This window comes from Oncorhynchus gorbuscha, linkage group LG25 (genome assembly GCF_021184085.1).
Source record: "Oncorhynchus gorbuscha isolate QuinsamMale2020 ecotype Even-year linkage group LG25, OgorEven_v1.0, whole genome shotgun sequence".
In the NCBI taxonomy this organism is placed as follows: Eukaryota; Metazoa; Chordata; class Actinopteri; order Salmoniformes; family Salmonidae; genus Oncorhynchus; species Oncorhynchus gorbuscha.
This window is the reverse complement of record NC_060197.1, coordinates 30367991-30395727: the sequence shown is the minus strand read 5'-3', so window position 1 is coordinate 30395727 and position 27737 is coordinate 30367991. Positions and strand designations below refer to the sequence as shown.

General features: G+C 42.7%; 1 protein-coding gene and 1 pseudogene across 5 annotated transcripts in view; one reads left to right on the top strand and one right to left on the bottom strand.

Annotated features, from left to right (window-relative positions):
* The window catches only part of dock11 (dedicator of cytokinesis 11), a 114725-nt gene extending 92938 nt beyond the window's left edge, over positions 1–21787 (bottom strand). For 3 of the 5 annotated variants that reach the window (XM_046329565.1, XM_046329566.1, XM_046329568.1), the window contains exons 1-6: positions 21557–21785; positions 11413–11529; positions 10787–10876; positions 8908–8990; positions 5468–5534; positions 2573–2668 (exon numbers count right to left, since the gene is read on the bottom strand). In XM_046329565.1, the coding sequence (XP_046185521.1) occupies positions 2573–2668; positions 5468–5534; positions 8908–8990; positions 10787–10876; positions 11413–11529; positions 21557–21658 (555 nt within the window). In that variant the 5' untranslated portion in view covers positions 21659–21785. Of the gene's footprint in view, positions 1–2572; positions 2669–5467; positions 5535–8907; positions 8991–10786; positions 10877–11412; positions 11530–21556 lie in introns of all 5 variants that reach the window. The other 2 variants (XM_046329569.1, XM_046329564.1) reach the window with 2 other exon arrangements.
* A 1226-nt stretch (positions 21788–23013) lies between these two features.
* Positions 23014–27230, top strand: LOC124014495 (annotated as a pseudogene).
* The last annotated feature ends 507 nt before the right edge of the window (positions 27231–27737 follow it).

Here is a 27737-nt window from a genome sequence, read left to right as displayed (position 1 = left end):
AACCTTCCCAAGTTCTCTCACGTCACCCCGCTCCTCCGCTCTCTCCACTGGCTTCCAGTTGAAGCTCGCATCCGCTACAAGACCATGGTGCTTGCCTACGGAGCTGTGAGGGGAACGGCACCTCAGTACCTCCAGGCTCTGATCAGGCCCTACACCCAAACAAGGGCACTGCGTTCATCCACCTCTTGCCTGCTCGCCTCCCTACCACTGAGGAAGTACAGTTCCCGCTCAGCCCAGTCAAAACTGTTCGCTGCTCTGGCCCCTCAATGGTGGAACAAACTCCCTCACGACGCCAGGACAGCGGAGTCAATCACCACCTTCCGGAGACACCTGAAACCCCACCTCTTTAAAGAATACCTAGGATAGGATAAGTAATCCTTCTCACCCCCCCTTTAAGATTTAGATGCACTATTGTAAAGTGACTGTTCCACTGGATGTCATAAGGTGAATGCACCAATTTGTAAGTCGCTCTGGATAAGAGCGTCTGCTAAATGACTTAAATGTAAATGTAATGAATGGAGTCTAAAAGGAAAACACGGCGACGCAGAGCGAAAAACGAAAGTAACCCCCAAATATTTATTGGGGGAGAGCGCAGAGAGAGAGTGGCTGAGTCAGGGTTCAGACCTGAGCCATCTCTCCCTGTTAATCGTGAAGAGCAGTTGCAGTGAGAGAGGCTGCACCACTTGGAGAATTGGACATGGGAGGAGGAATTAGACGGTAAAGGACCCTGGGCTCAGCCTGGAGAATATCGCCGTCCCAAGGAAGAAATAGATGCGGATAAAGCGGAGAGGCGCAGGTATGAGGAGGCAGCACGGCGACGCGGTTGGAAGCCGGAAAAGCAGCCCAAAAAAATTATTGGTCCCAGTCTGCCCAGCGCCGCCAGTGCTCCCAGTCTGCCCAGCGCCGCCAGTGCTCCCAGTCTGCCCAGCGCCGCCAGTCTGCCCAGCGCCGGCAGACAACCAGTCTCTTCCAGATCTGCCAGACAACCAGTCTCTTCCAGATCTGCCCGACAACCAGTCTCTTCCAGATCTGCTTGTCAACCTGAATCTTCCAGTTCCGCCAGCCAGCCAGGATTTATCGGAGCCTACTACCTGCCTGAGCTTCATCTCAGTACTGGGCTTCCTCTCAGTACTGGTCTTCCTCTCAGTACTGGGCTTCCTCTCAGTACTGGGCTTCCCCTCAGTCCCGGACTGCCCCTCTGTCCCGAGCTGCCCCTCTGTCCCGAGCTGCCCCTCTGTCCCGAGCTGCCCTTCTGTCCCGAGCTGCCCCTCTGTCCCGAGCTGCCCCTCTGTCCTGAGATGCCCCTCTGTCCTGAGATGCCCCTCTGTCCTGAGATGCCCCTCTGTCCTGAGATGCCCCTCTGTCCTGAGATGCCCCTCTGTCACGAGCTGCCCCTCTGTCACGAGCTGCTCCTCAGTTATGTGGGGATCTGGGTGAGGACTATTAGGCCATGGTCGGCGGAGAGGGTGGATTATCCCAGGACGCGAAGGGGAGGAACTAGGACATTAATGGAGTGGGGTCCACGTCCCGAGCCAGAACCGCCACCATGGACAGACGCCCACCCGGACCCTCCCTATGCTCTTGAGGTGCGTCCGGGAGTCCGCACCTTAGGGGGGGGGGGTTCTGTCACGCCTTGGTCATTGTATTTTGTGTTTTTGTTATATGTTTGGGTAGGCCAGGGTGTGACATGGGTTTATATGTTGTGTTTCGTATTGGGGTTTGTATTATTTGGGATCGCGGCTGATTAGGGGTGTGGTATAGGCTTGGCTGCCTGAGGCGATTCTCAATTAGAGTCAGGTGCTTATCGTTGTCTCTGATTGGGAACCGTATTTAGGTAGCCTGACTTTAGCTTTGTATTTCGTGGGTGTTTGTTCCTGTCTCTGTGTTGTAGTCACCAGATAGGCTGTAATTAGTTTCACGTTCCGTTCTGTTGTTTTTGTATTTAGTATTCAGTTATTTCATGTACCACGATTTATTTCATTAAAGTCATGAGTAACCTACACGCTGCATTTCGGTCCGACTCTCTTCTTTCAACAGACGAACGCCGTTACAGTGTGTGCCTTTCCAAATAATTTAGTTATGACATTTGTGTTTCTTTACGTAATATGTAATTGTTGTAATGTATGTGTGTAGTACTGTTCAATATTGTGTTAGTGTATATAAGTTGTTTTGTCTGAAACTTTGTTCCCCCTGCTGCCTGTTGCTGTTACACCAGGTCTCTCTTGAAAAAGAGATTATATCAATGACAAACACCTGTATAGGTTAAATAAGGTTAAAAAAAAATGTTAATCATGAAAATATCCAATCAATTGAATTCGCCATAGGTGGACCCCAATCAAGTTGTAGAAACATCTCAAGGATGATCAATGGAAACAGGATGCACCTGAGCTCAATTTCAAGTCTCATAACAAAGGGTCGGAATATATATATATATATATATATTTTTAAATCATCAATTTAAGAATAAGACTGTAATGTACATTTTCGGGGAAAAGGTCAAGGGGTCTGAGTACTTTCTGAACGCACTCTATAATCAGTAGACAAGGATGGTGGGTGAGCTGTTCTGACTCACCCTCATGGAGACAGACAGGCTGCTGTTGATGTTGGCTTTCTGCAGCCAGCCCTGCTTCATGATACCCCCTCTCTGAGAGCACAGAGAGGACGAGTCCTGGTGACACACACACACACACACACACACACACACACACACACACACACACACACACACACACACACACACACACACACACACACACACACACACACACACACACACACACACACACACACACACACACACACACACACACACACACACACACACACACACACACACACACACACACACACACGAAGGAAGGAGAGTTAGTATTGATAATGGGTATAGATATACAATCAATAGGCTAATCAATGCACATCACACACACCCACAGACACACACACCCACAGACAAACACACATAAACATGTTTGCCCAGATACACAGACAAACAAACACCCATGCAATCACACAAACAGAAATAATAACCACACATTCACAAACAAAATAACTTTTGTCACTGAGTCTAACACACACACACACACAATGTGCAGACATACATAATTCATACAGAAAGATATGGAGATAATTTCTCTGCTTCCCATGAATGGGTCAGAGTCATTTAACCCATTTAACCACAATCATCACTTCACCAACTCAACTAATTTGCAGTGAAAATCTCCATGAGACCATTTATCCCAACACTAATATCCATAACAAGGACATTGCCAATCAAAGGACAGACACTTACACACACACACAGTAAATATGTTTCCCAATCGAATACCTAATCATTTTACTGCTGTTGGGATATACAGAGAAATGCCATACTGTAGCTATCTCACACACACACACACACACACACACACACACACACACACACACACACACACACACACACACACACACACACACACACACACACACACACGCACGCACGCACGCACGCACGCACGCACGCACGCACGCACGCACGCACGCACGCACGCACGCACACGCACACACACACAGCTCAGTTAACAAATTGAGAAGTGGCACTATCCTTTGCACTCATCCGATCGTAAGTACGCCTCTCTCTAGCTCTGTCCTGTAATCCAATTGGCTGAGCTCTCTCCTCTGTCCTCCCTCAACACACCAACCCTTGCCTTGCTCTGAGTGGCGTTCTGAGAACCCCCTTCATTCCACTATCCACCCCTCTACTCTATCAATCCTCTATCAATCCCACATGAAAAAATACTCCAGTTGACTATAGAATAATCCTGTACTTACTATATAATTATGTGGTAAACTGTAGTATACTATACTACACACTGTAGTATCCCTCTCCCATGTGTAATTCTTACTATATCATTTTGTAGTATACAGTAGAATACCATAGTAAATACTGCAGTATGCTACAGACTGCAAAAACACTACAGTAATTACTACAATAATGTCTCCAAAAACACTATAGTCCACAAAACATTACAGTAATTACAATAGTATATTATACTACAGTTTTAATTTGCATATACCCATATATCCTCCCCCATATCCCAATTTGTGCCACCCATGTGAGAAACCTAAATGTCACATATAGACTACATATTGTGTGTGTGTCCCCCACACACACACACACATTTGTATGCTGCTGCTACTCTCTGTTTATTATCCATGCATAGTCAGTTTACCTCAACCTACATGTATTACCTCAATTACCTCAACTCACCTATGCCCCCGCATATTGGCTCTGTACCGGTGCCCCCTGTATATAGCTGCTCCGTAATTATTTGTTATTTTTCTATTTTTCTTCTTTATTTTCATTATTATTATGTTTTTACTTCAGTTTATTTGAGTACTTTCTTAACACTTATTTTTCTTAAAACTGCATTGTTGGTTTTAAGGGCTTTAACTGTAAGGTCTACTACACCTGTTGTATTCGGCGCATGTGCCAAAACTATTTGATTTGATACACTATTAATTACTGCTCTCTCCCTCGGAGACGAGATGTCTGGGGTGTAGCAATAAAGGACATTGTAAGTCATGTAACATTAGCAAGCCTCTTTTTGTGCTGCCTGAATTGATAGATAGCCTCTGCTCTGCTCTCTTTCTCCCTCTCGCTTTAGTACTTTGGTGTATTTAAAATGGCAGCCTATTTCCCTGTATAGTGCACTAAATTTGGGCCCAGGACCCATAGGGCTCTGGTCAAAGGTAGTGCACTATATAGGGAATAGGGTTCCATTGTAGCCGAGGCCCTGGAGTGATTCAGGGATAGTCTCTACTGTCTGCTCTGTGCTCTCAGCAATATGTCTGGCAGCTGTTTATTTTCCTTCAATCGTTCAATTACAACCCTTTTTAATGTGAAGTTTATCCACATCCGGCCAGGCCGATGAGGGAGGGGGGAGTCGATGATAACTATTTTTAGAAAAGTAGAGCTCTGGTTTCACTGCTAAAGAGGAGTGATGAGGACAGCTACTGGCTGTACTGGTTGGCTGCAGTAGCCTGGTCCCAGATATGTTTGTGCTGTCTTGCCTACTCCTAATGTGACAATGACCATAGGCGTAGGCAAGATAGCACAAACACATCTGGAAACAGGCTGTGGCTGTAGACCCTACTGAGTACAGCTGCAAATGCTCTCCCGCCACAAAACCACATCACAGTGGCACAGTGGCGGTTAGGGTTTCTGGATGTAAGCTACAGTATCTCTATTGAATTACTGTTATTTGATGCATTGTATTGTATTGTTAGCATCTTTTCTAAAATGCCTTGGGGGGGATGCAGCAATGTGTTGATGTTATGCTCAAAGTCAAAAGGTTTTTTAAAACATGACCACCACCAAGCCAACAAGGCCTAGAGGACGTGAGTGAACTGGCCACACAAAATACCATTGAGCATTCCAGACCACTCAAACACATAGGTCCATCACCCCCAGGCCTAACATTCCACTCACCTCATCTTTTGTGTCTTCATCGATCTCAAACACGTGAGCCGGAAGCTTGTCCATCTTCAGGCCTTTACTGTGAAAACACATGTCGTGTCAGAGAGAGGGTTGTTGTGTGACAGGGAGGGTTGTTGTGTCAGAGAGAGGGTTGTTGTGTGAGAGAGAGGGTTGTTGTGTGAGAGAGAGGGTTGTTGTGTCAGAGAGAGGGTTGTTGTGTGAGAGGGAGGGTTGTTGTGTGAGAGAGAGGGTTGTTGTGTAGAGAGGGTTGTTGTGTGAGAGAGGGTTGTTGTGTGAGAGGGAGGGTTGTTGTGTGAGAGAGAGGGTTGTTGTGTGAGAGAGAGGGTTGTTGTGTAGAGAGGGTTGTTGTGTGAGAGAGGGTTGTTGTGTGAGAGAGAGGGTTGTTGTGTGAGAGAGAGGGTTGTTGTGTGAGAGAGAGGGTTGTTGTGTGAGAGAGAGGGTTGTTGTGTGAGAGAGAGGGTTGTTGTGTGAGAGAGAGGGTTGTTGTGTGAGAGAGAGGGTTGTTGTGTGAGAGAGAGGGTTGTTGTGTCAGAGAGAGTGTTGTTGTGTGAGAGAGATGGTTGTTGTGTAGAGAGGGTTGTTGTGTGACAGGGAGGGTTGTTGTGTCAGAGAGAGGGTTGTTGTGTGAGAGAGATGGTTGTTGTGTAGAGAGGGTTGTTGTGTGAGAGAGAGGGTTGTTTGTTGTGTGACAGGGAGGGTTGTTGTGTGAGAGAGATGGTTGTTGTGTAGTGAGGGTTGTTGTGTGAGAGAGGGTTGTTGTGTGAGAGGGAGGGTTGTTGTGTGAGAGAGAGGGTTGTTGTGTAGAGAGGGTTGTTGTGTGAGAGAGGGTTGTTGTGTGAGAGGGAGGGTTGTTGTGTGAGAGAGGGTTGTTGTGTGAGAGAGGGTTGTTGTGTGAGAGAGGGTTGTTGTGTGAGAGAGAGGGTTGTTGTGTGAGAGAGAGGGTTGTTGTGTAGAGAGGGTTGTTGTGTGAGAGAGGGTTGTTGTGTCAGAGAGAGGGTTGTTGTGTGAGAGAGATGGTTGTTGTGTAGAGAGGGTTGTTGTGTGAGAGAGAGGGTTGTTTGTTGTGTGACAGGGAGGGTTGTTGTGTGAGAGAGATGGTTGTTGTGTAGTGAGGGTTGTTGTGTGAGAGAGGGTTGTTGTGTGAGAGGGAGGGTTGTTGTGTGAGAGAGAGGGTTGTTGTGTAGAGAGGGTTGTTGTGTGAGAGAGGGTTGTTGTGTGAGAGGGAGGGTTGTTGTGTGAGAGAGGGTTGTTGTGTGAGAGAGGGTTGTTGTGTGAGAGAGGGTTGTTGTGTGAGAGAGAGGGTTGTTGTGTGAGAGAGAGGGTTGTTGTGTAGAGAGGGTTGTTGTGTGAGAGAGGGTTGTTGTGTGAGAGAGAGGGTTGATGTGTGAGAGGGAGGGTTGTTGTGTGAGAGAGAGGGTTGTTGTGTGAGAGGGAGGGTTGTTGTGTGAGAGAGGGTTGTTGTGTGAGACGAGGATTGTTGTGTAGAGAGGGTTGTTGTGTGAGAGGGAGGGTTGTTGTGTGAGAGAAAGGATTGTTGTGTGAGAGAGAGGGTTGATGTGTGAGAGAGAGGGTTGTTGTGTGAGAGAGGGTTGTTTTGTGGAAGGAGAGTTGTTGTGTGAGAGAGAGGGTTGTTGTGTAGAGAGGGTTGTTGTGTGAGAGAGATGGTTGTTGTGTGAGAGAGAGGGTTGTTGTGTGAAGAACTATATACTCAATACATCAACTCCTTTCTACTGTATCTTGGTTCTGGTCGTTTCAATAGTGTGTCTTTGTACAGTATCAAAAGGTAGGCTATAACCTCAATGGATCAAAAGCTAGGCTGTATCCTCAATGGATCAAAAGCTAGGCTGTATCCTCAATGGATCAAAAGCTAGGCTATATCAATGGACCAAAAGCTAAGCTGTATCCTCAATGGATCAAAAGCTAAGCTGTATCCTCAATGGATCAAAAGCTAGGCTGTATCCTCAATGGACCAAAAGCTAAGCTGTATCCTCACTGATCAACAGCTAGTCTATATTCTCAATGGATCAAAAGCTAGCCTATATCCACAATGGATTAAAAGCTAGGCTATATCCTCAATAGATCAATAGCTAGTCTATATTCTCAATGGATCAATAGCTAGTCTATATCGTCAATACATCTACGCCTTGCTTCCTATCTACAATCTGGTCATTTCTATGATGTTTCTTTACATTTACATTTACATTTAAGTCATTTAGCAGACGCTCTTATCCAGAGCGACTTACAAATTGGTGCATTCACCTTATGACATCCAGTGGAACAGCCACTTTACAATAGTGCATCTAAATATTTTAAGGGGGGGGGGTGAGAAGGATTACTTTCTATCAATGGCTTTTCTTTTCCAGATTTATAGCACCTTGGAAGCAAGCGTGTATCAACAGTATACACAATATGCAGACGACACACAATTAATCTTCTCCTTTCCCCCTTCTGATGACCAGGTGGCGAATCGCATCTCTGCATGTCTGGCAGACATATCAGTGTGGATGACGGATCACCACCTCAAGCTGAACTTCGGCAAGACGGAGCTGCTCTTCCTCCCGGGGAAGGACTGCCCGTTCCATGATCTCGCCATCACGGTTAACAACTCCATTGTGTCCTCCTCCCAGAGCGCTAAGAACCTTGGCGTGATCCTGGACAACACCCTGTCGTTCTCAACTAACATCAAGGCGGTGGCCCGTTCCTGTAGGTTCATGCTCTACAACATCCGCAGAGTACGACCCTGCCTCACACAGGAAGCGGCGCAGGTCCTAATCCAGGCACTTGTCATCTCTCGTCTGGATTACTGCAACTCGCTGTTGGCTGGGCTCCCTGCCTGTGCCATTAAACCCCTACAACTCATCCAGAACGCCGCAGCCCGTCTAGTGTTCAACCTTCCCAAGTTCTCTCACGTCACCCCGCTCCTCCGCTCTCTCCACTGGCTTCCAGTTGAAGCTCGCATCCGCTACAAGACCATGGTGCTTGCCTACGGAGCTGTGAGGGGAACGGCACCTCAGTACCTCCAGGCTCTGATCAGGCCCTACACCCAAATAAGGGCACTGCGTTCATCCACCTCTGACCTGCTCGCCTCCCTACCACTGAGGAAGTACAGTTCCCGCTCAGCCCAGTCAGAACTGTTCGCTGCTCTGGCTCCCCAATGGTGGAACAAACTCCCTCACGACGCCAGGACAGCGGAGTCAATCACCACCTTCCGGAGACACCTGAAACCCCACCTCTTTAAGGAATACCTAGGATAGGATAAAGTAATCCTTCTCACCCCCCCCTTAAAATATTTAGATGCACTATTGTAAAGTGGCTGTTCCACTGGATGTCATAAGGTGAATGCACCAATTTGTAAGTCGCTCTGGATAAGAGCGTCTGCTAAATGACTTAAATGTAATGTAAATGTAACAGCTTTTCTATTCTAGACTTACGTTGGAAGCATGCGGAAATCTCCCGAGTACGCTTCATATTTGTAGTTGATGACATGCCAGTCCGTGTTGTAAGTCTTGATGCACTGCCAAACAGGTCAACATTAGAGATCAGTTAGTAACATTACAACACCAGGAGAACAGGGTAATAAAGAGTTCACAGTTCACACCATGCCAGAAAAGTGTCACTGTATGTCAAGTTTAGAGGTCGACCGGCATGGCCGATTAATTAGGGCCGATTTCAAGTTTTCATAACAATCAGTAATCTGCATTTTTGGACGCCGATTATGGACAATTACATTGCACTCCACGAGGAGACTGCGTGGCAGGCTGACCACCTGTTACGATAGTGCAGCAAGGAGCCAAGGTAAGTAGCTAGCTAGCATTAAACTTACCTTATAAAAAACAATCAATCCTAACATATTCACGAGTTAACTACACATGGTTGATGATATTACTAGTTTATCTAGCTTGTCCCGCGTTGCATATAATCAATGTGGTGCCTGTTAATTTATCATCGAATCACAGCCTACTTCGCCAAACGGATGATGATTTAACAGGCGCATTCGTGAAAAAAGCACTGTCGTTGCACCAATGTGTACCTAACCATAAACATCAATGCCCTTCTTAAAATCAATACACAAATATATATATTTTTAAACCTGCATATTTAGCTAATATTGCCTGCTAACATGAATTTATTTTAACTAGGGAAATTGTGTCACTTCTCTTGCGTTCTGTGCATGCAGAGTCAGGGTATATGCAGCAGTTTGGGCCGCCTGGCTCGTTGCGAACAGTGTGAAGACCATTTCTTCCTAACAAAGACCGTAATTAATTTGCCATAATTTTACATAATTATGACATAACATTGAAGATTGTGCAATGTTACAGCAATATTTAGACTTATGGATGCCACGCATTCTATAAAATAGGGAACGGTTCTGTATTTCACTGAAAGAATAAATGTTTTGTTTTCGAAATTATTGTTTCCAGATTTTACCATATTAATGACCTAAGGCTCATATTTCTGTGTGTTTATTATATTAAAATTAAGTCTATTATTTCATATTTGATAGAGCAGTCTGACTGAGCGGTGGTAGGCAGCAGCAGGCTCGTAAGCCTTCATTCAAAACAGCAGTTTCCTGCATTTGCCAGCAGCTCTTCACTGTGCTTCAAGCATTGCGCTGTTTATGACTTCGAGCCTATCAACTCCCGAGATTAGGCTGGAAATACTATAGTGCCTATAAGAACATCCAATAGTCAAAGGTATATGAAATACTAATGGTATAGAGAGAAATAGTCCTATAATTCATATAATAACTACAACCTAAAACTTATTAACTGGGAATATTGAAGACTCATGTTAAAAGGAACCACCAGCTTTCATATGTTCTCATGTTCTGAGCAAGGAATTTAAACGTTTACAATGCACATATTGCACTTTCTCCAACACTGTGTTTTTGCATTATTTAAACCAAATTGTACATGTTTCATTATTTATTTGAGACTAAATTGATTTTATTGATGTATTATATTAAGTTAAAATAAAAGTGTTCATTCAGTATTGTTGTAATTGTCATTATTACAAATATATATAAAAATTAACTAATCGGTATCGTTTTTTTTGGGGTCCTCCAATAATCGGTATCAGCGTTGAAAAATAATAATCGGCCGACCTCTAGTCAAGTTGTCAAGTTTTTGCTTTAGGTATGGTGCTCGCTGAGTAACAGTTAACAGGTCAACATCTCTTGATTGGGACCAACCAGTAGTTTGTTTCTGGTCAGGCCTCGAAGTTCCTATTGATTCCTATTACGATATAGCCTTGTCAAGTTTTGTCTATAGGCATTTTTTTGTTGTGTACTAGGGTCGACTGAATGAGTACCTCTTTGGCAAACAGGCTCTTGGCGTCCCTCTCTGCATTCTGGGGCACGGAGGGAACCACGGTCCTCCTCTGACGAGAGATCTGAGACTCCTACACAGAGAGGGAGAAAGGGCGGGGTTGGAAAGAGATGAGGGTGAACAGTCATTTAGGCTTTTACTGCTTTGTGTCTCCTGATCAGAACCACGTGTGTTTGAATAATGTGCATTTGAAAGAGTCCCAATAATCTGTCAGTGATTGAGTTAAACTGGACTGGCTGGGTCGATTGGTTTTGACTAATACAAGGCTGTGATCTGGTGAATAATGGGAAAAGACCCCTTTTCGTAGAAACAGAAATCTATAAGAACGCCCTCCCTGGGTCAATTCTCACAGAATTTGCTGATCTTGGTATAAAATAAACCACTGTTCCTGCAGTATTTTCTGGTATTCATATTATATGCTACTGCGGGGATATATGTCGCAATGCTTTCCCTAGCTACCGTACAAAATGTGTGCCTGGTTAACCAGTGTTTCTAGGAACATATTTGAAAGATTATGTCACTTTTATAAATATTCTCAAATAAAACATTGAATTTGAACAAACTAAACAAATGTTTCATGTGTCAGTGTGTGTGTGTGTGTGTGTGTACCGAGATGTCGTCGACAGGACACTGCAACAGGTCTCTGTGAGGGTCACTGTGGATCTGGGCTTTCCTCTGGAACACCACGTTCTCATAGTCCAACGGCTCAATGATCTTAGGCTGCTCCTGTAGAGGAACATACAGTCAAGTTACCAAGAGACACACAGATAAGCTACCACATATTTACATTACATTTCGGTCATTTAGCAGACGCTCTTATCCAGAGCAACTTACAATGAGGGCAGGAAAGTAAGCCAATTAAAAACCTTTGTTCAATAAAGCAGCTATCAGCTAAATCAGTGCTAACATGAAAAGACAATGCAAATGCAGACAGACAGACACATAAACACAAAAGGCACATACCCTCACTCACTCCTTCACATAAACACAAAAGGCACATACCCTCACTCACTCCTTCACATAAACACAAAAGGCACATACCCTCACTTACTCCTTCACATAAACACAAAATACACATACCCTCACTCACTCCTTCACATAAACACAAAAGGCACATACCCTCACTTACTCCTTCACATAAACACAAAAGGCACATACCCTCACTCACTCCTTCACATAAACAGGGGGATACGTTGGATAGATTTGCTTGGTCATGTATTTTCCATGTCTTTCTTAAAGCACTATGTTGTTTATTGTGACAATATTTGTTAGCTCTTTTGTAAGCAGTAAGCTAAAGTAAGCCTGAGTGTACAAAACATTAAGAACACCTTCCTAATATTGAGTTGTACCCCCTTTTGCACAAAGAATAGCCTCAATTCATAGGGGCATGGACTCTGCAAGGTGTCGAAAGCGTTCCACAGGTATACTGGCCCATGTTGACTCCAATGCTTTTCACAGCTGTGTCAATTTGGCGTGATGTCCTTTGGGTGGTGGACCATTCTTGATACACACAGGAAACTGTTGAGTGTGAAAAACCCAGCAGCGTTGCAGTTCTTGACACACTCAAATCGGTGCGCCTGGCACCTACAACCATACCCCGTTCAAAAGCATATCAAGAAGCTGATTAAACAGCATGATCATGACACAGGTGTCTGTAATAAAGCCCTTTTGTGGGGTAAATCTCATACTGATTGGCTGGGCATATGCCCTCCCTGGCCCACCTACGGCTGCGCCCCTGCCCAGATTAGGATCCATGGAATAGCATTTATTTATTTCAATTGATCGATTTCCTTATATGAACTGTAACTCAGTAAAATCGTTGAAATTGTTGCATGTTGCGTTTATATTGTTGTTCAGTATATACACATTGGATTTCTGTGGTCTGAATTTCAGAATCATTTTTGTTTTCAGACATTTTCCGTTGGTAGGGCTACACATGTGTCTCTCCTGACTCACAAAGCCTGCTCACTGATGGCAATACCAAATCTGATAATTGTGACTTGATTGAATTGTAGTGTTGTGAATAATAATAATGATGGTGAGAACTCAATATAGCCTAACCTACTATAAAAACCTTTCCATGTTTATAGTCATGTGACAAAGACTTCAAAAATAAAAAATAAAAAACGTACAAATGTTGGCCTTTTTCCACATTAAATGTTTCATTTTCATAACTGATCAACATTTGGTATGCTATAGCCTATATATAATATTCTGCCCATAGGAACACATTTATTTAGTCCATATAAAGAACAGCTATTCACGATTTAATGAAAATCAGCAAACAGACGCAACATTGTTTCACATTCTTTAATAAAATACTAAAACAGAAACAGGCAATAAGCTATACAGCTGGCTTCACAGTTTCTCTGACAAATAGGCCTACAGCGAAAGCCAACGTATATCAACAGCGTTGAGTGCGCCAGAGTGCTGCGTAGTACCTTCCACACAAAGTTTTGCCTCGACAAAAAGACACGCATTTGGGACGATGCCCGAGACTGACCAATAAAGTCCTCCTAGCTACTGAATGGTGGTGTCATTGTGAAAAAGCACAGTGCGTTTCATCTCTCCCCCTCAATATGATCCGTAGAGGGGACAGAGTATCATAAGGGTGGCTGTGGACCGGGTACAAAACAGACCAGAGTCCCAGACGAGTAACACAACCCACTAACAGCATGGTGTAATTGTGAAAAAGCACAGTGTGATTCAGATTTCCTCTGTCTGGGCAGTTGTTTGGAAACTGAGACCGAAAAACATCACTCTGCTCTTTTCCCACCTGATCTGTTCTGCTCTGCTGGACGAGAGATTTGTCAATGTGACAGAGAGAAGCTACTCTCCCTGAACTAAAGATGACTGAGGTTAGAGGGCAGAGATCACAGAGAGACACAAAGTTCAGAGGGCGGCTGCAGAGCATGAAAAGTTAGAGACTCGCTAATTATATTATCAGAATCCAGAAAAGAGCCGTTCAATTCTACAACAACCTAAAAGGAAGCTATTGCCAAACCGTCCATAACAAAGCCATCACCTACAGAGAGATGAACCTATTGAAGTGTCCTCTAAGCAAGCTGGTCCTGTGGCTCTATTCGCAAACACAAACAGACCCCACAGAACCCCAGGACAGCAACACGATTAGACCCAACCAAATCACTGGAAAACAAAAACATAATCACTTGACACATTGGAAATTATTAACCAAAAAACGGACTGTGACTGACCCAAAATGAAGGAAAGCTTTGACTATGTACAGACAGTGAGCTTAACCTTGCTATTGAGAGAGACCTTGAAGGCAGACAATTAGGTGAAAACTGAGTTCAGATTTACAAACCCACAAATAATATGAAAACAAATCAAATTCTAATAAACTCCCATATCTATTAGGTGAAATATCCCAGTGTGCCATCAAAGCAGCAAGATGTGTAGCCTGTTGCCACAAGAAAAGGGCAACCAGTGAAGAACAAACACCATGTAAACACCACCCATATGTATGTGTATTTACTTCCCCTATTTGCCCAACGTTACAACACTGTACATAGCCATAATATGACATTTAAAATGTCTCTATTCCATTGAAACTTTTGTGAGTGTAATGTTGACTGTTCATTTCTGATTATTTATTTCACTTTTGTTTATTATCTATTTCACCTGCTTTGGCAAAGTAAACATATGTTTCCCATGGAGAGAGAGAGAGAGAGAGAGAGAGAGAGAGAGAGAGAGAGAGAGAGAGAGAGAGAGAGAGAGAGAGAGAGAGAGAGAGAGAGAGAGAGAGAGAGAGAGAGAGAGAGAGCGAAATAAACAATAACCAGAGGAGAGAGAGAGCATGAACAGAGGGAAAGAGGGAAAAATATTAGGCTGACTGCTGGACTGGAAGAGATCTTTAGAGCAGCTGGAGGATCACTCAAAACATTGAGAGGATTGTGATCACATGGCGCAGTAGTCTAGTTCAACAGAATGTCCTTTGAGGGGTTGGAGTCCAACACTCCGACACCAGAGATTGACTGTGTTACATGGTCCCTACTGAAGTACTCTGCAGAGGGGTTAGGCACTGCACAGGGTTGTAAAAATGCCTTAAAACCTTTGACCTTAGGGTCTTAGTTCCTGGCTACTGTTTCTTTTTTGACGCCAGGGAGTTCAGAGGGGGGTTGCTTGCTGCAGTGAGTGTAAATTAGCGTAGCAGGGCACAGGTTATTGCAGGAGTTCTAACTTCATCAGCCATTGGAGAGTGGCTCAGTCTGACATGTTACCAAGGCAACACAATCACAAAACAAAAGATGGCTGCTCCACCACATCGCTGCATCCTGTTGAGAGTTTCATAGAGAAGTGAATGATTTCATATCCTATATTCAAAGACAGTTTCAGAGAAAACACACATATGATAGGCTAAGTCATGTGAATCAGTCCAGGACAAAGCAAGTCAGCCAAGGAGAAGCAACTAGGAAACGTCAATAATAATTCATTCTAACAATAGTGCAAGGCTCAGCAGAAGCAGGTGAAAATATGACATAGGGTAAGCCTGGCTTGAATACAATGTAATCTGCTCTATGTAAGGTAATAGACTCCTGGGCCTGAGGGCAGTTTCATGCAGCCCAGAATGTGGTAGAGCTCTATCCATATTAGAGGAGACTGTTCTGCAGTGACCACTGACCAGTGGCCAAGGACATTGGGAAAAGACTCAAGGGAGAGAGAGACACAGTCAGCTAACATGTCAGAGAACCACCAGGCCCCTCTCTAGGACTCCCGGCTCAAACACCCTGCTACAGTTCAGCTGTAAGTGTGTCCCACCTGGCACATGTAACAGAGAGTATGCTGTACTGCTGTCCAGGGAATTAGGGAGTGTGGGGAGAGGACATGCTGGACTTTAGATCAACTATTTCCCTTTCAGCTGGTGCACAGTGATTCTCCCTCTCTTTCGCACTCCTTCCCTCCCCCAGTCATTGTTCTATGTCTCTCACACACACACACACACACACACACACACACACACACACACACACACACACACACACACACACACACACACACACACACACACACACACACACACACACACACACACACACACACACACACACACACACACACACACACACACACACACACACACACACACACACACACACACACACACACGTGTATTCATATACAGTTGAAGTCGGAAGTTTACATACACCTAGGTTGGAGTCGTTAAAACCTGTTTTTCAACCACTCCACAAATGTCTTGTTAATTAACAAACTATAGTTTCGGCAAGTCGGTTAGAACATTTACTTTGTGCATGACACAAGTAATTTTTCCAACAATTGTTTACAGACAGATTATTTCACTTAAAACTCACTGTATCACAATTTCAGTGGGTCAGAAGTTTACATATACTAAGTTGACTGTGCCTTTAAACAGCTTGGAAAATTCCAGAAAATTATGACTTTAGAAGCCTCTGATAGGCTAATTGACATAATTTGAGTCAATTGGAGGTGTACCTGTGGATATATTTCAAGGCCTACATCCAAATTCTGTGCCTCTTTGCTTGACGTCATGGGAAAATCAAAAGAAATCAGCCAAGAAACATTGTAGACCTCCACAAGTCTGGTTCATCATTGGGAGCTATTTCTAAACGCCTGAAGGTACCACGTTCATCTGTACAAACAATAGTTTGCAAGTATAAACACCATGGGACCACGCAGCCGTCATCCCACTCAGGAAGCAGACGCGTTCTGTCTCCTAGAGATGAACATACTTTGGTGCGAAAAGTACCTAGAACAACGGCAAAGGACCTTGTGAAGATGCTGGAGAAAACAGGTACAAAAGTATCTATATCCACAGTAAAACGAGTCCGAAAACATAACCTGAAAGGCCACTCAGCAAGGAAGACTGCTCCAAAACGCCATAAAAAAGCCAGACTACGGTTTGCAACTGCACATGGGGACAAAGATTGTACTTTTTAGAGAAATGTCCTCTGGTCTGATGAAACAAAAATAGAACTGTTTGGCCATAATGACCATCGTTATGTTTGGAGGAAAAAGGAGAAGCTTGCAAGCCAAAGAACACCATCCCAACCATAAAGCACGGGGGTGGCAGCATCATGTTGTGAGGGTGCATTGCTGCAGGAGGGACTGGTGCACTTCACAAAATAAATGGCATCATGAGGTAGGACAATTATGTGGATATATTGAAACAACATCTCAAGACATCACTTAGGAAGTTAAAGCTTGGTCGCAAATGGTTCTTCCAAATGGATAATGACCCCAAGTATACTTCCAAAGTTGTGGCAAAATGGCTTAAGGACAACAAAGTCAAGGTATTGGAGTGGCCATCACAAAGCCCTGACCTCAATCCTATAGCACATTTGTGGGCAGAACTGAAAAGGCGTGTGTGAGGAAGGAGGCCTACAAACCTAACTTAGTTACACCAGCTCTGTCTTAAGGAATGGGCCAAAATTCACCCAACTTATTCTGGGAAGCTGTGGAATGCTACCCAAAACCTTTGACCCAAATAAAACAATTTAAAGGCAATGCTACCAAATACTAATTGAGTGTATGTAAACTAGAGATTGACCGATTAATCGGAATGGCCGGATAATTAGGGCCTATTTTCAAGTTTCATAACAATAAGAAATCGGTATTTTTGGGCGCCGATTTTTAAAAATTGTATTATTATTTATTTTGTTTCCACCTTTATTTAATATTTAATTTCAACAACGGCCTAGGAAAGGTGGGTTAACTGCCTTGTTCAGGGGCAGAACAACAGATGTTCACCTTGTCAGCTCGGGGGATCCAATCTTACAGTTAATTAGTCCAATGCAATAACGACCTGCCTCTCTCTCGTTGCCCTCCACAAGGAGACTGCCTGTTACGCGAATGCAGTAAGCCAAGGTAAGTTGCTTGCTAGCATTAAACTTATCTTATAAAAAACAATCAATCATAATCACTAGTTAACTACACATGGCTGATGATATTACTAGATATTATCTAGCATGTCCTGCGTTGAATATAATCTGACTGAGCATACAGGCATACAAGTATCTAAGTATCTGACTGAGCGGTGGTAGGCAGAAGCAGGCACGTAAACATTCATTCAAACAGCACTTTCGGGTGTTTTGCCAGCAACTCTTCGTTATGCGTCAAGCATTGCGCTGTTTATGACTTCAAGCCTATCAACTTCCAAGATGAGGCTGGTGTAACCGAAGTGAAATGGCTAGCTAGTTAGCGCGCGCTAATAGCATTTCAAAAGTCACTCGCTCTAAGCCTTCTAGTAGTTGTTCCCCTTGCTCTGCTTGACTAACGCTGCTTCGATGGTGGCTGTTGTCGTTGTGTTGCTGGTTCGAGCCCAGGGAGGAGCGAGGAGAGGGACGGAAGCTGTACCGTTACACCGGCAATACTAAAGTGCCTATAAGAATCCAATAGTCAAAGGTTAATGAAATACTAATGGTATAGAGGGAAATATTCCTATAATAACTACAACCTAAAACTTCTTACCTGGGTATATTGAAGACTCATGTTAAAAGGAACCACCAGCTTTCATATGTTTTCATGTTCTGAGTAAGGAACTGAAACTTTAGCTTTCTTACATAGCACATATTGCACTTTTACTTTATTCTCCAACACTTTGTTTTTGTATGATTTAAACCAAATTGAACATGTTTCATTATTTACTTGAGGCTAAATTGATTTTATTTATGTATTATGGTAAGTTAAAATAAGTGTTCATTCAGTGTTGTTGTAATTGTCATTATTACAAATAAATAAATAAATCAATTGGCCGATTAATCAGTATCGGCTCTTTTCTTTCTTAAAATAAAGTGGTGATCCTAACTGACCTAAGACAGGGAATTTTTACTAGGATTAAATGTTAGGAATTGTGAAAATCTTAGTTTAAATGTATTTGGCTAAGGTGTATGTAAACTTCCAACTTCAACTGTACATGGTAAACAACATAATCGCTGGGCCTTACAATCAGCTACTGTAGGTAGGTTCTGCTGCCTGCTTAATGCATTACTTCTAGCAGCTCAGAGGAGAGCAGCAGCTTCCTGTCATGTGCAACAGGTTGGGCAGCAGTGGAACCACAGGACCAGAAGATACAGTTCCATTGCGACAGTTCGTGTGTGTGAGAGAGAGAGAGAGAGGGAGAGAGAAGGGGGAGAGAGAGAGAAATCGAAGAGATAGAGAGAGAGAGAGAGTCATAGGAGAGATAGAGAGAGGAAAAGAGAGAGGGAGAGAAAGAGAGAGAGTTCTGGCTCAACTCCTTTAGAGAAGAACAGCCTGGGAGAGAAAGAAAACGAAAGAGCAAGAAAGGAGGAAGAAGGGGTTAGTTCTGGTTGGGGCGTAGCCGCCTGCCTGCTACATTCGCCCATATATAGTCACTTTCTCATCTCTTTATGGGACTTTACTGTACGTCACACCGGTTTTTCAACTCAGCAATCAATCTGGCCCCGGACACTCCAAACACCATCACTGGCTTTGGCTATAATGTTAGCGAGATAAGTACTTTTCCAGATTGCTGTGCGTCTTATACAGTTCAGTGGAAAGACAGAGAAGTCTATCTCTAGCAGATGGGCTTTACTATTGGCGTTTATGTGTACGTAAGGATGTGCACGCAAGCACCAACACACACACACACATGCACCAACAGTTCCAATGTCCTCCCCCTGACCCCAGTAAGTACTACAGTCTGTGTGTTTACTGAGAACACAGACTTCCCACGTTCCACAACCCTTGACCTGACTTGATTTGAGTAAATACACAATTTTATATGTATATCATTCCTCTAGACAAGATCTAAACAACACCTCTTGAGACTCTTCAGGAGCTTCCTTATGATCTAAGCGACCCTAGTCGATTACAGTATGTTCATTTCAGCTAACATTCAAAACGTCTCAATGTCTTATGAGCTGAAACTACGTTAAGGCTTCTAATTGAGCTTTCAGATCACAGAGAATGGAGCCCAGAACAAAGTAAATACCTACCCCTCCAATTGAATGTATGAAAGGTCATTTCTAGACACACTAACTAAGAGATACAGGAATATGGAAAGAGCAGAAAACTGTTAATTCCAGGAAGGAGAATAAGACAAGCAGCCCCATTGACATAAGTGACACACACACACACACACACACACACACACACACACACACACACACACACACACACACACACACACACACACACACACACACACACACACACACACACACACACACACACACACACACACACACACACACACACACACACACAGGAAGCATGGTTGGAGCATGCCTCCAGGGAATCCCCATGTGAGAATGCCTGCTCCGTGACCTCCACAAAACAGGGCTTGTTCTTCATTACCACGGCGACCATTACCCTGAGGGTCATCCGCTCAACCAGACACAACACACTTCAGAACCTGTGTTGCCCTGCACCCGTCAGTCAGCGTCAAACCTCATCACAAGATTACTATGCCTGATTGACTTCACTTGAGTGGAGATATTTGTGAATAAAACGATCTGGCCTAAGTGATCTGCAAAAGTCCACTGAATGTTTTCTTGGCTGGGATTTTCAATTGGTTGCATCATATGAGAAAGAGAGAAAAGTCTAGCGAATCAGATGACATTGACAGTGTGGGAGAGTTTACCATGGAGAACTATCATGATGACAAATCAATAGGGCATGAGGTCAAACAACCCTAGAGGTCATGTACACACACACACACACACACACACACACACACACACACACACACACACACACACACACACACACACACACACACACACACACACACACACACACACACACACACACACACACACACACACAAACACACACACACACACACACCACAGAGGACCAAAAGGAGCCCTGTGTGAGTGATTAAATCTCATTGCCTCATCAGCATTAAATGCAATTTATCTCAAGCCATACCCTGCATCATCAAAGGGTTTCAGGCCAATACTACACACAGTCCAACTGTAACACAAACTCCGACCAGTGCACAAATCATGATCCATGATACAGCACTTACTATTTATTGTCCTTTCAACAAAGAAAAAGGAAATGCTTCTACAGAGACTGAACTCATACTGTAGGCCTAGCTATAATCAAAGACCACCAGGATCAATAATGTTACTTTACATGCCTGGAACATCAAATATTCAATACTGGGGAAAGAAAGGACCAGGCTACACGACAGGGAATAGGGATAGCTAGGCAAACCATGCAGTCTAGCTGCACATTCAACCTCAGAACTGGCACTGCTCAATTCTCAAGCACACAAAAGCCGCCGCTGGAGCTGGAGCCAAAACCAATGGAATACCATGTGTTCTCTCTGCATGAACAATGTCACACCACTATCCACAGGGAAAAGACACACATACTGCAAATACGATACTTCCTTTATGTGGACATTATCCCGTTTCAATTACGGTCATTTTCTGCTAACCGTCACTGCTTAATTACAGGCTAATTACGACGTAATACGCATGTTTAAATTGAAAGAGGTAGCTTGTATCCCAATCCAATGTAGCAAGCTCTGCTCAGTGGTGACGTAGAGGAAATGGTGAGACGCTGACACGCGTCTTCGATAATAACTGGGGGGAAACATTTGTCTTTCGACATTCAGACATTCAAGTAACGTTATGAACTAAAAGTACACTTAGGCTTTTCCGGATTAAACAGAATAAATGGAGCGGACCCTCGGGCTATGGTTTCGTGAGTGGGTTTGGACAGCAAGGTAGGCTACCGTTAGCTAGCCAAAGAAGAGATTATTAGCCATCATCATACTAACCACAATCACCGATGTCCTCACAGCCTCGGAGACGCTTTGCCTGAGTTCCGCCGCAGTTCCTGGTTTACTCAACCTTTTGGTAAATTTTCGTACCTCCGACATAACTATCTTTCTCGTGAAAACCTCCACCTAAATCCCGGTATAACTGAGGGCATGCCACGGAGCTCAAGCAGCTGCAGACAGTTGTGACAGATGCGGATGGACCAGGCAGGCAGCGTTGTCGTAGTGAGGCGGGGCTGGAGGGAGTGAAGAGGACCGAACAGGATTCTCGAGCATCTCGCGCGCCTCCTGCCTGTTCCCTCTCATACGGTAGGTAGGGGATCAAGTACACGCCTCAAATACCTGACCGACCACTGTTACAAATAGTAACCTACAAATTGCATAAGACCTGTAATAATTTTCCCGGGATAAATTCAAAGAACAGTTAATTTTTTTAAATGTTTATGTTTTGTCTCCTATGAATTGGAGATTATCAGTATTTTGGGTAGATTATAGGTGTGAATTTTTATTAGATGGTTTGGTTGTTTAGCAAAACAGATGGAGTTGGTGTAGGTTGTTGACAACATGTAATCTATATTTCACTTGTTCTCTCTCAAATATATCATTTACAGCACATTTTTGCCATATTTGACATGAAACCAGTCAAAACACCTAAAAATAAGACATGGTATCAAGAACAAGATGCAACTAACTTCAATTAGCGATTTACGATTCCCCACATGGCAGTTTCTTGTCATTGTTGCTATCTTTCCGTCCAGAATCACAACAAAACAAACTGCTGCCCCATTAAAGCCTGCGCATCGATTTCGTGACGCTGTCAGCAATATCTATCCAAAGGTGAAATATGAGAGAATGCCGCGCTCTAGTGGACAACGATGAGAACCACAGCAGGTCATCAAATTCAAATTCTGTAGGGATTTGAACAATTTCTATTTTCTATTTCATACCCCCAAATTATAAATAAAAAAGTTACGTTGATTTGCACTCATAAATTTAAAAATAAGAGTCAATGTTTATATGTAATATAATGATGATAATAATGATGATGATACAATTGTCATAAGGGGCCAAACCACATGGCTTACTCTCCAGTAAACAGATTAGATTCCAGAACACAGGGCCTGTTGTTCTGAGTTAGCCTGCGTCAGATTAGCCACCATTAAAGTCAAGGAAACCAATACACAAACAGTTTGTTTCTGGATAAAAAGATTCAGAGAAGTTTGTGAGCCACAAACAGTGGTGTGAATTACCTCAGTAAAAATACTTTAAAGTACTACTTAAGTAGTTTTTCAGGGTATCTGTACTTTACTTTACTACTCATATTTTTTGACTACTTTTACTTTTACTTCAGTACATTACTAAAGAAAATTATGTACTTTTTACTCCATACATTTTCACGGATACCCAAAAGTACTTGTTACATTTTGAATGCTTAGCAGGACAGGAAAATTCACGCACTTATCCTACTGCCTCTGATCTGGCGGACTCACTAAACACACATGCTTCGTTTGTAAATTATGTCTCAGTGTTGGAGTGTGCCCTTGGCTATCCATACATTACAATAACACGAAAAAAGGTGCTGTCTGGTTTGCTTATTATAGGGAATTTTAAATGATTTATACTTCTACTTTTAACTATATTTTAGCAATAACATTTACTTTTGATACTTAAATACATTTAAAACCAAATACTTTTAGACTTTTACTCAAGTAGTATTTTACTGGGTGACTTTCTCTTTTACTTTTCATTTTCTATTAAGGTATCGTTACTTTTACTCGAGTATGACAATTGTGTACTTTTTCCACCACTTGCCACAACCAAATTCCGATTCCATCAAGCCTTGTCATCATCCATCTATTTATATCTGTGGGCTGACTTTGATAGATAATGAATCTCACTCAGGGTATAGTGGGTTCCTTCCCACCCAAACCTCGTATTTGAAAAAAAGTGCCCTCTACAGCCACTGGGCAACAAGCAGTGAAGTGTGAGTAAGTTATGAGATCTTTCACTAATCAAGAGGTCATGGGTATTCTCCCTATTTGTTCGATCTAGGCACACTTTTAGATAGGGTTAACTCATATTATGTCATAGCCACATATGTGTTTATTAGTCAGAATCCAGTAACTCTGACTTACTTACAATGTCTTCTTTAAACTTTTTAAAACTATGGTAAGCCAGAGGACACACTTGTAAGATGGTAGTCAGCCAATAAAATCTCTCGTTTCAGTGTTCCCTCCCACTGTTTGATGGCTACATGTATAAAGTGTCATCATATATAAGGTGTGCCACTGTCAGACCCACACACTATGCAGTGCAGAAGTGACTGATGTAAAAATGATGGTCAGACACTTATTTTTGTTTTACATCAATTTGGGTAAGTGTAAGACGTTTTAATTTAGTTCCTTTTTTAATAATTTGAAGTATGTCGTTTTAATAGAAATGGTTTATCCATGTCTTTGTCTTTGATCCATTTTGTTTGTTTGCTTTGACAGTTTGTGCTTTTACCAAACAAAACGTAATCCAACCAACCCCTGTGATGGTTGCTGAGCTGGGAGACACTGTGACTCTCACTTGCTTTCGTCCAAATGTGTCAGTGACCAGTTTTGATTGGTTCAAGCAGAGTGTTGGACAGAAACCCCTTCACATGGCGTCATCACCATATATTGGCCGAGATAGTTTTTATTCCAACAACTTTATCAAGGACTTTACTGAGACCGAACGTTTGGGTGTGAGGAGAGGAGACTACAGCTGTAACCTGACCATATCCAAGACAGAGCCAGGGGACTCAGCTACATACTATTGTTCCACTAGAGTCATCTATGAGCTCACTATTGGAGAGGGAACTGTTTTAATTGTCAAAGGTAGCTAAACATTTGTTTTTTCAATTTCAAAATGTTCAGTGGTGTAAAGTACCTAATTATAAATACTTTAAAGTACTACTTAAGTTGTTTTTTTGGGTATCTGTACTTTACTTTACCATTTATATTTTTTGACAACTTTGACTTTTACTCCACTACATTCCTAAAGAAAATATATACTTTTACTCCCATAAATGTTCCCTGACACCCAAAAGTACTCATACATTTCAAATGCTCATGCAGGACAGCAATATGGTCCAATTGACGCACATACATTTATCAATATAACGCATTGTCATCTCTACTGCCTCTGATATGGCGGACTCACGAAACACATATACCGGGTTTGTGTAAATGATGTCTTGAGTGTTGGAGTGTGAGAGTGTGCCGTCTAGTTTGCATAATAGAAGGAATTTGATGTATAGCATTCACTTGACATTTGAGTACTTTCCCCCCAACTGTACTTAAGTACATTTCAAACCTGATACTTTTAGACTTTTACTCAAGTATTATTTTACTAGGTGACTTTCACGTTTACTTGAGAAATTTCTATACTTTTACTCAAGTATGACATTGAGGACTTTTTCCACCATTGCAAATTTTGTGGCCCTGTATGTTGACATGTTCGTACAACTGTTTATTCAAATGCTACTGATGAATGCATGGCTGTAATATTTTTCACCCAAACACCTTCAGACTCAGAGTCCAACAGCATGTCTGTGCTCCAGCAGCCTGTGTCTGAGTCAGTCCAACCAGGAGACTCTGTGACTCTGAACTGTACAATACACACTGAGACCTGTGCAGGAGGACACAGTGTCTATTGGTTCAGACATGGCTCAGGAGAATCCCTTCCAGGAATCATTTACACCCATGGAAACAGGAGTGATCAGTGTGTGAAGAGCACTGAGGCTGGGTCTCCTACACAGAGATGTGTCTACAACCTCCCCAAGACGAACCTCAGCCTCTCTGATGCTGGGACTTACTACTGTGCTGTGGCTTCATGTGGGGAGATACTGTTTGGAGACGGGACCAAGCTGGACCTTCAAGGTAAATCCCATTTAATCTGTACATTGCCACGGCAATACTGTATATTCATGCAAACTACCTACCTCAAAGCGATCCCATAGATCTGCCTCAACAAGCTATACAATAATCACCATCAGCTTTTGATTTCTTACTGTTTGATGATCTTCCTAAGTGCTCATGAATATAATATGAATTCACTGATACCCTTTCCACAGTTCCTGAGCATCATCCTCCATTTCATCTGACTCCTACTGTTCTGTCATTGGTCGTCTCCAACATCGTTCTGGGGATAGTGACCCTTCTTCTTGTCTGGGCGCTGTGCAAGAGGTATTACTTTATATCTAATGTATCCAATGTATCTAATGTTATAGCTGATGTATATAGATTTTCATGCATCTCTATGCAATGTACCTTCTTGACATGTATGTTAAATGATCAAAGTTTAACAATTGTTAATTAACTACATGAGGTTAAAAAGAGATAGAATGTCGTAAAAAATTATAGCTGCCCTTTGTTATGCAAGTGAATGAGGACCCAAAAGCGACTTGGCAAAAACAGAGTCTTTAATCCAGTTAAAGGAAATAGCAATACTCCTAGACAAATCGGAGCGGTAAATAAAGCATAAAAAACAATTCCACTCGTAATCACGAGAACTGACTGGAGACTCGATAATAAACTGCAGGTTGCCTTGGGAAGGCACTTGACCGTAGCAGACTCAGACACCTGCTCACCACGCAGCATCTGAGGGAAACACGACACGACAGGGCGATACAAAGACACAGCACGGTGAACAATATACAAGGATCCGACAGGGCAGAAACGGAAAACAAGGGGAGAAATAGGGACTCTAATCAGGGGAAAAGATAGGGAACAGGTGTGGGAAGACTAAATGATTGATTAGGGGAATAGGAACAGCTGGGAGCAGGAACGGAACGATAGAGAGAAGAGAAAGAGGGAGGGAGAGAGAAAAAGGGGAACGAACCTAAAAAGACCAGCAGGGGGAAAACGAACAGAAGGAAAAGCAAAATGACAAGACAATATAAGACAAAACATGACACCCTTCCTCTATTTCAATCTCTTTGAAGGGAAGACTGATGTCCCAACGTCCCAGGGCAATCAGGTAAATTTGTCAACATTTGTAAATAGAGTATATTTTCAGTTTTAACAAGAATATGCAATTACATTTTCCTTACATTTAGTATTCAGCTTATTAATGATTTTTATGTTATAAACATTTCTTGCAAGTAATAGGTCAGTGTACTAGATGTAATTTTTCCATGGAACTTCTGTCTCTGTTCCACTGACTGTCAGGTCATTGTAGTGGTTGTACAGTCTGAACAGAAATGTCTTTTGTAGAGTGTTTTCTTCCAAAGGAGAATAGAAACATTATATAGTAGATCATGCTGTCATCATAATGTATTTCCTCATGGCTCCACCCCCCTCAGAATCAAGACAGTGACGTGTTGAACTACGCAGCTGTCAGTTTCACCCCCAAGAAGAAGTCCTCCTCTAGAACAGCGAGAGAAGACCAGCAGAGAGGATGCAGTGTACTCTGATGTCAGGAATCTGCAGCAGCAGTGAAAGATATCACCACTGTCACAAAGACTCCAAGAAGAACCATTTTACTATTTGTAGCATAATTGAACTGCTTTTAATAACAAAAATGAGTTACAATGTAACAAAGAAAATGTAATTTTAACATTGTCTAGATTTATGTAATCCTGTAATGCCTTAAATAGACATATCTTTTGACAGTTTGTAAGAAATAATCTGATGGAGAATCCCATTTTTGCTCTAGGACTGTGTGTTTTTAACATAATAAACCATTAATGAACTCCGTTCATCTCTATTCTCTGTCTACAGAACATCTCTGCCACCACATATACAAATATACAAAATGATTAAAAGGAATATCAGTTTAGCTGAATATGTGTCAGGCTCCATCACAACATTAGAAATGGAGGAACACCAACACACATCTATTTCGTATCACAGAAGAAGTGCTTTTTTATTTAACTGTTATTTAACCAAGTTTAGAGTTGCTGAGATACAAATACATTTTTCAGGAGAGGCCATGAGAATCACTCTGACTCCACATACCGCACAGATAAACATGTATATGATTTACAATAAATGCTCTCTTTGTAAGAAGTGCAGTGTCGGTTTACACACCTACCAGGCAGTAGCGGTGTCTGGTAGGTGTGTGGGTACAATCACCGGGAAAGCCAAGCCATGTTACAACCTATGTGTTGTGATAATTCCGTTATTTGATCTATAACCTGATAATTCATATTTCT